Source organism: Dermochelys coriacea, chromosome 1 (genome assembly GCF_009764565.3).
Source record: "Dermochelys coriacea isolate rDerCor1 chromosome 1, rDerCor1.pri.v4, whole genome shotgun sequence".
Taxonomy (NCBI): domain Eukaryota; kingdom Metazoa; phylum Chordata; order Testudines; family Dermochelyidae; genus Dermochelys; species Dermochelys coriacea.
This window is the reverse complement of record NC_050068.2, coordinates 175984304-175996672: the sequence shown is the minus strand read 5'-3', so window position 1 is coordinate 175996672 and position 12369 is coordinate 175984304. Positions and strand designations below refer to the sequence as shown.

The following is a 12369-nucleotide window of genomic DNA, read 5'->3' as shown; positions in this document are numbered from 1 at the left end:
TCTAGCAGTCTTGCACAGCTGGCCGTCATTCCCATTAGCCTGACTGCTCTGGGAAGAGTTTCTCTGCTTGACTGGAATGCATAATTTAGCAGTGGGAGGCCGCTAGAGAGAATATGCTTCCTCTTCCGAGTAAAGAAGAGTTTCTACTGCTACATACAATAGGTTGGGAAGCTTACATAAGTTACGTTTGCTGGCAACTGATGCAATTTTTTTTTTTTTGGTGGGGTCTGCGGTTGTAGGGAAAGTAAAAAAAAAATAGGCCCCTAACGTTTTTACTCATCTGGTAAAAGAAAAAAGGCTGGACGGATTGCCAAAGTGGTGACGCTTATTTTGAACTTCAATATCTGATAATTTTTCTTTGAATGTTGTGCTGGATGCTTCTACTAATTAGACTGAAGGAGACTCAACATGTTTAGTTTCAAACTAAAAAAGTGTGAGAGGGAGAATGGGAGGAAAAAGGGAGGGAAGGGAAGATTTAGCCTAATGTGCTGACTCCTCGCTTAGGTCTTAATCCTGCAAATGCCTATGTATGTAATTACCTTACCTACATCACTAATCTAATTGTGTGTGTGTACAATATACACACAAGCATTTGCAGGATTGGGCTTTTGTCTGTTTTGGGGACATTCAGCACACATTGCTCCATATGCGATAATAGTGACTATTCTCTTTGAAGATAGCCTTTAAGGAAAATCTGTTTTCATCCTTGATAAAGACAGTTACAACACTGAACTTTGCAGGAAGCTATAGGTTTGCAGAACCAGTCCTACATTGATGGATAACTTGATGGAGACCACTTGGGAAACGGGAAGACTTCGGAAAAAGGAAAAATCCTCTTTGTAGAGCATTGGGTACAAAGGAGCAAGTATTTTGTTTTTCTTTTTCTTCCTTCTTTTAATTATCAGGTAGGGGAGGGAGTAGGTAGTGAAGACTTTAAGATTAGTGGTGGAAAGCAAGCCAAAAGAAGTGAATTTTGAGGAGGAATTTGAATATAGTTTAGCAGTCCACGCTGGTTTTATGTCCTCTACAGTAAGATTTATTTTTCATTCTGTTTCCCTTTTAATTTTGAGAAAGATAGTTTTGCTTTTCAGATGTGATTGATCTCACTGGAGATGATAAAGATGATCTTCAGAGGGCAATTGCCTTGAGTTTGGAGGAATCAAACAGGGCATTCAGGGAGACTGGAATAACAGATGAGGAGCAAGCCATTAGCAGGTAAACAAACAACTTACATAAAGCAGAAATAAAATTTGTAAATCATCAGAGATTGGCCTGTGTTTTTTTTCCTTTTATCTAATAAAGAACTTGTTAATTTTCATCTGTTGTGCTGCTGATACGTCTGGCTTCAGGAGTATTGGTTTACTGCACTGTATGCTTTCTGTTGAAAAATCAGCCCTCTATTTTTAGGGTAGAAATTAATAGTGTATTTCATGGCTGCACATTTGCTTAAATACCTAGGACCAGTTTGGAAGGAGAGACCTTTGATCAATTTTTTCTAAAAGCAAACCTAAAACTGAAAGACATTTCTATGGTGTATTTGGGAAAGAGTTGGAAAGCAAAATATGGTTAAGAAGGTAACCACTTCTTCGTATGCTTGCAATGTTCATTATTACAATAACACTTCTGTGACAGAAAAGCATAATTTTGTTAGTGTTAAATTTTAGCAGAAACAAGAGCTACCACATTACAAGTGGCAACATGTTTTTTGTTACAAGACTTTTTTCTGTTTTAGAGGGTCAGAATTCTGAAAAACATTGAGATTTTGGAGTGAAATTTTCTAGACCTGGTTTTGCCAAAGGTGGAAGGGTGGGAGAAGATTTGGTGATGTGGTTTTTTTTGGTTTAACTTTTTAGCAAAAATATTTTTTTAAATGGGAACATATATTGTGACCTCTTTTGTGAACAGCAGTAGAGCTGAAATGACAGAGTCTTGAAAGTTGCAATTAGTTGTGGATATAGTTCTCACTGAAAAGCTATGCATGGCTTTTCTCTGGAGGAAAGTAGCTTTGATTTGACCCAAGTTATGAGTGTTTGAAAGTGAGGTACTGCCCACTTGCAATAGTTATTTGGTAATCCTGTTAAGTGTGCACCCAACTTTGGGGGTGTGCTGTGCATTCCTGTGATTCCCACAGAAAGTTAAGCTGCTCTAGTTGTTGCTTTATCCTTCAAAATGGCCCTTTACCCTAAGTCTGAGATGAGTTGGAGCTTGGAGATCCACCACAACAACTGTACTGCTTAGCACATTGTGTTTAGTAAAGTCAGGGATATAATGAAAAGGCTTCCTCTCTGAAGTGTAATTTCCCATCTTTCCCTACAATATTTTTCTTTGAAAAATAGAAGCTGTATTAATTGCAAAAGTAAACATACCCATTTAAAGATGGCGTTCCAGCTGTGTGGGAAGAACTATTTAGTGACCAGTCCACTCATTATTAGACTAGTATAAAATGTCTTGCATTCCTTAGGAAGACAGGAGGGGCTAAGACAAGAGGAGATTTGCTCTTGGTAATTACTTAATGTGGCTGGTGATATTGTTTTTCAGGTTTTATGTACGTTCTGTCATAATTTGTACTAAAATAGTAATTTATGAGAAGACAGCTAAAGCAGTGTTTCTCTAATTTCATATGAGAAGTTCAGCTCTTGTGAACTTTTAGTTAGACTGTTTTCATAAGCGTGTCGGAGGGTTAGGTGCATCTTGCAGGACGACTTCCTTTTTTTGTTCTTTGCTTTGGCCTCTATTCAGGACCTTTTCTTTTGCTTTTGAAGGGTCTTGTAGATTTAGACCTTTTTTTCTTTTTACCCATAGTACCTTTTCCACACTGCAAAGATTGCCAAAAATGGCCTTTTTAGTCTTCTGATCTACAAGTAAATACTGCAAATGTTTTAGTATTTTTCTCTGGTGTCAGAAACTAGCAAACCAATATGCCATTTTATTTGTATCACACATACAAGAAGCATATAGGATCTCTCTGGTCAATCCTATACAGCCTCACCAAAATAAAATAAATGGTGTTTGTTTATACTAGCAACATGCTTATCTTTTAATTAGATGTATGTATTCATGTAATATTAAAGTTGAATCACAATTTTGACACTTAAGGTTTACAGAGATACTATGTTCAATTTATGACAGGATTTTAGGTTTTGTTTTTTATATGCATAGAAAGCCTAACACAACTAGATTTATTTTCTCCTTGGATACTAACATTCATTCCTTCGCTGTTTGTTGGCAGCTTTGCTCTGTTCTGAAAACCAGAAAGTGAAACTGATTTAAAAAAAAAAAAAAGTGGTCAAATGCAGTAGTCTGCCTTTGTTTATTAGGCTAAGGGAAAGGCAAAAGTCAAATAAAAACTGGAGTGGCAAGAAAGAAAGAGAGAAAATTGGAAAAAATTAGTTTTAATAATTGAAGGATATATGTATCTTTTAATTTGGTATCCCTCACTATGGGGAAGATTTTCAAAGGCACAAATGACAAGTGCCAAATGAGTTTGATAGGGGTGGAGTTAAGGTTTCTATCGGAACATTATGAATTTATTGATTTGTGTGATCACTATATTCATGAAACATTACAGTAGTTTCGTTTTTTTTGCGTTAAATTGATATTTTTTAGGACTGGTCAGTACGAGGTTATTGAGAGAAGTGCAACCCAGATGGCCATGCGTGCACACAAACTGTTGCCATTGAGGAATATTGATTCTGTTACTTTAAAGTAAAAATGCCTTTTTCTTCCCAGCTGAATCTCTCCATAAAGCATTTAAGTCCAGTGCATTAACATGACAAAACTTGCCCAGTTGTTCTCTCAAACATTTCTGCAATATAGGTTTGATTTTGTTTGATTCAAACAAAGTGTAAATATGAGTAAAATATTATATAAAATATAAATTAATAATAATTAGGATTGTAATAATATGAGCAAGTAAATAACTACCATATTTAATGGCAATGGTAGAAAGGGATAGTCATTCTAGATATCAAGCTCTTTAACTCTGGAAGGTATTTCCAAATAGGGTCCAATATTTTGGCCGTTACCCAGACAGAATGCCCACTGATGATAGTGGGATTTCTGGTTGGCTAAAGAGTGCAAGATTGTACCCGAGGGTCCCTTTACTTCTTAAAACTAAGAAGGTCCTTTTTTCTACACGGTGAGTCATGTCTAAAAATGCATCAAGAGATTCATGAATCGATGCATGTCTTGGTCTTGCTCTTCCAGTTAAATAAAACTTTTTTGGTTGTTGGCACCATCCTTGGGAGCCATTTTCAGTTCCATATGCTATGATTTTGAAGAGGGTTGATGATGCCCAGAGCCAGAAGTAAGACATCCTCCTCCCAATTATCTTGACAGATCACTTCCACATGTCAAGGACAATGTGTGAGAGAGATTTTCTCATAAGTCCCACATCATATTATGTATATGAGAATGGTCTCGTATCAAGCTTCCTTTGCTTAGCCTTTGGCAGCAATTTCAGGATGACAGTTGGGAGGCTGAGAGGGTCCAGTATATCCCATCAAGTAATTTACGTTGAATAGTGTTTTACTGAGCCATAACTGGTTCTTGCACACTCTAGTTAAGGTTGTTGAGAACTATAAAAGCACTGTTATCTGAGGGCAGATAGTGTTAGGCCTAATCCTCTCCCAGCAGATGATTCATTTCTAACTAAGAAAAATTGCCACCAGGCTAGTGAAAGTCTGCTTTAGTAATGAAGCTTTATCTAAACTGAGCTAAGAAACGCCTATAGGTGATCAAACTGATGAACCCTCTACTATTAAAAGGAAGAGAGAATTCTAAAAAGAAAAATCATTAAAAATGAACTGAATACATAAATGCTACTGGTGTTTGGCTAAACCTATGGTGTCAGAACTATTGTAAGTAGGTTAAAAGATCAGGTGATGCCAGTTTCACTCACCTGTGCCAGGGAATAGATCCCTGTAGTTGGGCAGGTGACAGAATTCCACTACTCTGTCCCGGGGGTTCTGCCTGGGCAGACCAGTCTTACAGTTCAGCTGGAGCTCTATATGAACCCTGCGTGCAAAGGCTGCTTAGGAAATTCACAGTAGGGTACTCTGCCCTTTACTTGGCTGGGCTGAGCAGATCTTTCTCAAACTATATTACACATTCTGACAATTGTTGACCAAGATCCGTTGTAAACCAGAGTTTAGGTTGTACTTGTTGTTCAAGAAATCATTTTAAATTGATGTGATATTTTCTTTGAAGTCCTCTTTAATGCCATCATCAAATAGCTGATCTTCTCCCAAAGTGTCTCCTAACACTGTCAAAGAAATGCCAGCGATGGGGAAAGCAAATTTAAAAAAAAAAAATTGTTCCTTTATCTTTCAGGTTTTCTCAAGAGGCAATACTGATTTTTTGCTAATATGGGAAGTAATTTGTTTTAGTTAATAGCCAAATTAAAAGGTAAAATGCTGCCCTACAGTGCCCTATATAGCAAGATCTCAGCGATTTGAACTCGGTGTTCATGAGTTTTTGCTCCAGTTTTGTTATGCTTCTGTATAAGTGAATTCCTTGCATCTGAACAATACATTTCTTACAAGGAATGTAAAGACTTGAATATGCCAACAACTCGGGATGGGAGCAGTTTAAGATTCTCTGGGTAGAGGAGTGGGTTTTCCGTAATCCACAAGATACACGTGAGCTACATAAGGTAATGAATCCACTGCACAGGATGTGGAAATGGGGATCCAGAAACATGGATTCCATTATCTGCTTAAAGAAAAGGAGTACTTGTGGCACCTTAGAGACTAATAAATTTATTTGAGCATAAGCTTTCGTGAGCTGTAGCTCACTTCATCGGATGCATTCTGCTTGTCATTGATATGCTGCATGATCTTGAGTGAGCTAGGTAAATTTCCTTCATTACAGTTTCTCATCAGTAAAATGGTGGTGATATTCTTTATAAAGCACAGTGATATGTATGGATGAAAAATGACTACTGGCAGATTCTCAAACTACTTCTGTTTCCCTCTTTGTTGTTGTCCACCTAAACATTTAGGGCCCAGTTTTAAGATTGGTCTTTTGACTTTTTAAAATTAATTTCCTTTATTTAGTGGAATTAAGTCATCAAAGCTTACTCCATTCAGAAGCATGACTATGTAATGCCATTTATTGTGGAAAATCAGCTACAATACTGCATCTGCAAATAAAGTACCATCTTATTTTTCAAGGTGCATTGTAGCACATTTTAAAAAAAAAAGTTTGAGTCAAGAATAAATCTGATAAGTTACCAAATGATTAGTTGTTGTTTCTGTATGAATATTTGAAGGTGTGACTACATATTATACAGTTATCTTACTGTTGTTGTTTTTACTTTTAATTTTTTCATTTCTTTGTGCTTTCTAAGAGTTCTAGAAGCCAGTATAGCAGAAAATAAAGCAAGTTTGAAAAGGACACATCCAGAAGTATGGAGTGATTCTCCAAACCCCTATGATCGAAAAAGGCAAGACAGTTGTCCGGTTGGATTAAAGAATGTTGGCAACACATGCTGGTTTAGTGCTGTTATTCAGGTAAGTGCGTTTGCTGATTAGCTGTATTTTCTGTTGTAATATAACTTTTACAAAACTAACTGGCGATGATGGACAGTATCTAAACTTACTTTCTCTCTCTATTCTTTAAAGCTAAGGAATGAGAGATATTTAAGCATTATCTGTTTACCATAAGTCTATAAATGTTCATACTGGTTTAAGTGGGGTATGTATAGTGAATTACCGATCTGATTTGGATATGTGAGGTATCAAAGTAAGTCACAAAACGTGTTAATGATGAAGGGCGTGAGTTTTCAAAGGTAATGAGGGCCTGTAGTTCACACTTACTACTTTGGCAGCTGCTGGTGCTCAAAGTATTTGAAAATCAAGGAATAAATATTTTCGGTGCAAGTGACTTAGAAGTGGGAAGAGGAGAGTGGTTGACTAACCTTTGTTGTTGTAGTTCTACTGATTAGGATGCTGCAATCCCACTACCCAACAATGGACTGTTTGTAGGGTAGCCATAAAGTTGGGGTAAGAGGCAGAGAGAAGATCTTTGGAAGAGGAAAAAAGGCCAGTCCAGCCTCAGTCATTCTGTCTTAAATTAGTCTGGCTAGGCCAGCTAATATATGCATACTGTGGTACTGGGTAAACTGTTAGTATGTACAGCTGGTATGAAGACTTTATTATTCGTTTGGCATAATTATGAATGCAAAACATTTTTCACTTTGCAACAAGGTGAAAAGAATTCAAGTGCCTTGATCAGGAATTGAGATTTTTGCTCATTTGGTTTTAACTCCAAAAAGCAGTAAACACAGTTTTCAGTAGCCAGAATTGGTATATCAGGTTTAAATTTTGAGTGAAATCATTTAGACTAAACTATTAAGAAATAGGTTAAATATGTGAGGTAAATTAGACTGTAGATAATTTCTCAAGGGAAGCAAAATCTCATCACTGAAAATGATCAAGGCAAGATTAGAATAGGAGTGAATTGTATTTCTGTAGAAATCTGTCAGTTCTATCCTGTGGTGATTCCAGGAGATGGACTACATGACCTAGAAGACCTTTTCTAGTCTAAATCTTGAATCTATACAGGAAGGGCCAAATTCTGCCATCCATACTCACTGTAATACCTTATTCCTCGAGCAGGAACTCTGCTCAGTTCAGAACTATTTGAGAAGTAAAGTACTACTCAAGATGAATAAGTATACTGCAGCATGTCTCTGAACTCATAAAATGTTGTTAGACTAATATCAGGTATTCTTTATGCATAATGCTTATGAAGCCTTAATTTTTTTTTAACTAAATCGCCCTAAAGGGAAAATCAGTCCATCTTTAAATGATTCTGTGGCTATCTTGAAAATATGTATCAGCTATTGAATATTGTGAAAATAACTGAGAACTAATTGGGAGAGAGACGTTTCTTAATTATACTTTGCATACTATACATTGTTTAAGTTGTAAAACCACTCCTGCATCTTAAGACGTTAAACTAGATCATAGAATCATAGAAGATTAGGGTTGGAAGAGACCTCAGGAGGTCATCTAGTCCAATCCCCTGCTCAGATCAGGACCAATCCCAACTAAATCATCCCAGCGAGGGTTTTGTCAAGCGGGCCTTAAAAACCTATAAGGAGGGAGATTCCACCTCCTCCTAGGTAACCTATTCCAGTGCTTCACCACCCTCCTAATGAAATAGTTTTTCCAACTATCCAACTTAGACCTCCCCCACTGCAACTTGAATATTTCTCTTTATCTCAGGTTTCAGAGTAGCAGCCGTGTTGGTCTGTATCTGCAAAAAGAAAAGGAGGACTTGTGGCACCTTAGAGACTACCAATTTATTTGAGTATAACCTTTCCTGAGCTACAGCTCACTTCATCGGATGCATTCAGTGGAAAATACAGTGGGGAGATTTATATACACAGAGAACATGAAACAATGGGTGTTACCATACACACTGTAATGAGAGTGATCTGGTAAGGTGAGCTATTACCAGCAGGAGAACGAGGCGGGGGAACCTTTTATAGTGATAATCAAGGTGGGTCATTTCCAGCAGTTGACAAGAATGTCTGAGGAACAGCCGGGGGCAATGGGGGGGGGGATAAACATGGGGAAATAGTTTTACTTTGTGTAATGACCCATCCATTCCCAGGCTTTATTCAAGCCGCAGTTAATTGTATCCAGTTTGCAAATTAATTCCAATTCAGCAGTCTCTCCTTGGAGTCTGTTTTTGAAGCTTTTTGGTTCAAGAATTGCCACTTTTAGGTCTGTAATCGAGTGACCAGAGAGATTGAAGTGTTCTCCTACTGGTTTTTGAATGTTATATTTCTTGACGTCTGATTTGTGTCCATTTGTTCTTTTACGTAGAGACTGTTCAGTTTGACCAATATACATGGCGGAGGGGCATTGCTGGTACATGATGGCATATATCACATTGGTAAATGTGCAGGTGAACAAGCCTTTGCTAGTGTGGCTGATGTGATTAGGCCCTATGATGGTGTCCCCTGAATAGATATGTGGACAGAGTTGGGAACGGGCTTTGTTGCAAGGATAGGTTCCTGGGTTAGTGGTTCTGTTGTGTGGTGTGTGAGTATTTGCTTCAGGTTGGGGGGCTGTCTGTAAGCAAGGACTGGCCTGTCTCCCAAGATCTGTGAGAGGGATCTGTCATCCTTCAGGATAGGTTTTAGATCCTTGATGATGCATTGGAGAGGTTTTAGTTGGGGGCTGAAGGTGGTGGCTAGTGGCGTTCTGTTATTTTCTTTGTTGTGCCTGTCCTGTAGTAGGTGACTTCTGGGTACTCTTCTGGCTCTGTCAATCTGTTTCTTCCCTTCAGCAGGTGGGTATTGTAGTTGTAAGAATGCTTGATAGAGATCTTGTAGGTGTTTGTCTCTGTCTGAGGGGTTGGAGCAAATGCGGTTATATTGTAGAGCTTGGCTGTAGACAATAGATCGTGTGGTGTGGTCTGGAGGCATGCAGGTAGGGAAGCCGGAGACATGCAGGTAGGCATAGCGGTCAGTAGGTTTCCGGTATGGGGTGGTGACCGCTATGCCTATCTACCTACGCAAATTAACTTAGGCTTGAATAAAGACTGGGAGTGGATGGGTCATTAGACAAAGTAAAACTGTTTCCCCATGTTTATCTCCTTCCTCCTCTTCCCCCCCCCCCCCCGTTCCTCAGATGTTCTTGTCAACTGCTGGAAATGGCCCACCTTGATTATCGCTAAAAAAGATCCTACCCTCTCTTTCCTGCTGGTAATAGCTCACCTTACCTGATTACTGTCGTTACAAGGTGTATGGTAACACCCATTGTTTCATGTTCTCTATGTATATAAATCTCCCCACTGTATTTTCCACAGAATGCATCCGATGAAGTGAGCTGTAGCTCACGAAAGCTTATGCTCAAATACATTGGTTAGTTTCTAAGGTGCCCCAAGTCCTCCTTCTCTTTCTCAGTTTTTGATGAATTTCTATTGTACGGATGCTATCAGGCTAAAAAGTATTGTTTTAAATAAATTACTTATATTAGCAGAGCTGCAGATAATACCTCAGTTTGTAAAACTAAAAAAAATTTAAAAAAATTCTGCCAAACTATTCTACTATTCATTGTCTGTTTTGTTCTTTGTGTATGTGTTCTTCTCTCAGTTTGAATAGCGAAAATGGACCAGTTAGTTTCAAATTTGTTTATAGTCATTGTGTTTTTCCCAGGGTCTCATGCCATAGCAAAATGTGGAAAGGCCTGAGTTTTATGTATCTAGCTAAGTTTTTATTAACACCTAATTTTCAGATCTAGTCCAGTGCCCCCTCTTGGTTACGCACCCGATTGTTTTTGGAGGAATCCTGCTGCTGATCCCTGAGTATTTAAAGCAGGGTAGATTAGATTTAAATCAAATTGATTCAAATCAAAAGTCAGGAAGAATCTCTATTTAATCATGGATTTCTACATAAAACTGCATTCCTGTTTAGTTGTTATAACCTTAATACATATTCTTCACAACTCTCAGCTAGATGTAGGTTTCATTTTTAGAAGGTACACTATATATTGTTAAAGTGATTTATTTTGAAAACTTTTCAGATTAGTTTTACAGCTATATCAGAAAGTGAATGATTATTTGGTTATTTCATTGACCAAGGGTAATTGAAGCAGATATTTATGAAGTCATTGGGATGTGAACAATTGAACAAGTTAATGATTAATATTTGGAGGATTTTCTTGCAATGCTGTATTAGGAAAAGAACATCCCCAGACAGACATTGAAATTGTTTTATTTAACTAAAACAATAACGTTATGTATTCTGGATTTTTTTTCTTCAACTGCAAACATATATTTCAACAAAACAAGTATATGAATTTTTTAGTTTGCTTAAACATTCAAGATTTTTAAAATCATGTTTGTTTTTGTTAAAAATTAACTAAAATAGTTGAAATATTTTTAAAAAAAACAAACAAATTAGACTATCAGCCAGGTCAACGTGATAAACGTAAAATATTGGCTTCTGCAGCTAAGTCAGTCATCTTTACCTTCATTTTCCTGTTCATAATCTGGAAAAGAAAAACAAGCTTTCCTGCTTTTTCAGGTCCCAAACGATTTCTCAATTTGGAATGAATTAATCCAAAGGAAGAAAATATTCTTTCTACACCAGCAGAAAAAGCTACTGCTGTTAAAAATGAGATCATCACTTTAGCAATCTTTGAATCCAAATGTTTAAGTGACTTCCATCAGTTCACTGGTGTGACTTTCTTTAAAACGTCAGCAAACATATTTCTTGAATGGTTCACCCTTAGCTCTGAAGTTTATTATAGTTGGTGTTATGGAGGGATGATTGCTGGATGTCCATGTCATAGCCAACTTCTCTTCTTCAGCAGTTAAGATTTGACCCTGGTACCGAGTATTGAGAATATTTGCAAGAAAATGAGCTGCAGATAATGCTGGTCCCATTCGTTTTTTTTTAATGCTTGTAATTTAACTCTGTCATTGCATATTTCTCTTTTAAAGATCTCACTTAGTTCCTTTCAAACTTCATCAGCATCAGCCATAAAATAGCTATTTCCCTGCATTCTGTTCTAGGCTACAGAAATAGGCTTCAAGGTACTCGGCATGTGTTCAACATTTCTCGTAAATTCAATGTTAAGAACTTTGGTTGTGACAGTGTCTATCCATCCTGTGGTTTTTTGTACAGGGTACAAAAAAGAACTAGATGGCTATTCGCCAGGATGGGCAGGAATGGTGTCCCTAGCCTCTGTTTGCCAGAAGCTGGGAATGCGCGATAGGGAATGGATCACTTGATTACCTGGTCTGTTGAACCCTCTGTGGCATCGGCCACTATCCACTGTCGGAAGACAAGATACCGGGCTAGATGATATCTTTGGTCTGACCCAGTATGGCCGTTCTTATAGTCTTCCCCAGCTCAGCTTTTCTTATCTTGCTCAGTTAAAGTCCTTCCCCTCTCTTGCCCAAACTTCCTGTAAGATCTTTTATAACTTCCAGATTAGTCACAAGTTTGTTAGTCTTATAACCTTCCACTGCTCCAGGCCCCATGTAGACCAACTTGGTCAAACTGGTTTTCCATGTTAGCACTCTCCTTCGCAGAACTAATTGTGGTCAGAGTACAGTCATTAAGGTTAAATACTCCCCATTGTCTTCAGTCTGGTACGTGCCTGTTGCTGGTCCTGCCAGCAATAGCAGCATCCACCTTTATATGGGGGCATTCAGTGAGCACAATTTTCATAGCAAAAATTTTATAACTTCATAATATCAGCCAGAATTCATAAATAGTACAAGAAAAATCCCCAAATCATCACAGCGATACTGTAGGTTTAAAAAAAAAAAAAGGCCCACCACTCTTGGGAACATTTATCTTGATACAATGTTATTTTAACCCAAAACTTAAATTGTGAAAGA

The 12369-nt window shown here is 37.7% G+C and overlaps 1 protein-coding gene across 13 annotated transcripts in view; it reads left to right on the top strand.

Annotated features, from left to right (window-relative positions):
- USP25 (ubiquitin specific peptidase 25) overlaps positions 1-12369 on the top strand; it is a 148160-nt gene that overhangs the window by 42915 nt on the left and 92876 nt on the right. For 12 of the 13 annotated variants that reach the window (XM_043509274.1, XM_038391770.2, XM_038391739.2 and 9 more), the window contains exons 4-5: positions 1092-1215; positions 6350-6512. In XM_043509274.1, the coding sequence (XP_043365209.1) occupies positions 1092-1215; positions 6350-6512 (287 nt within the window). The remainder of the gene's footprint in view (positions 1-1091; positions 1216-6349; positions 6513-12369) is intronic. The other variant, XM_043509320.1, reaches the window with a different exon arrangement.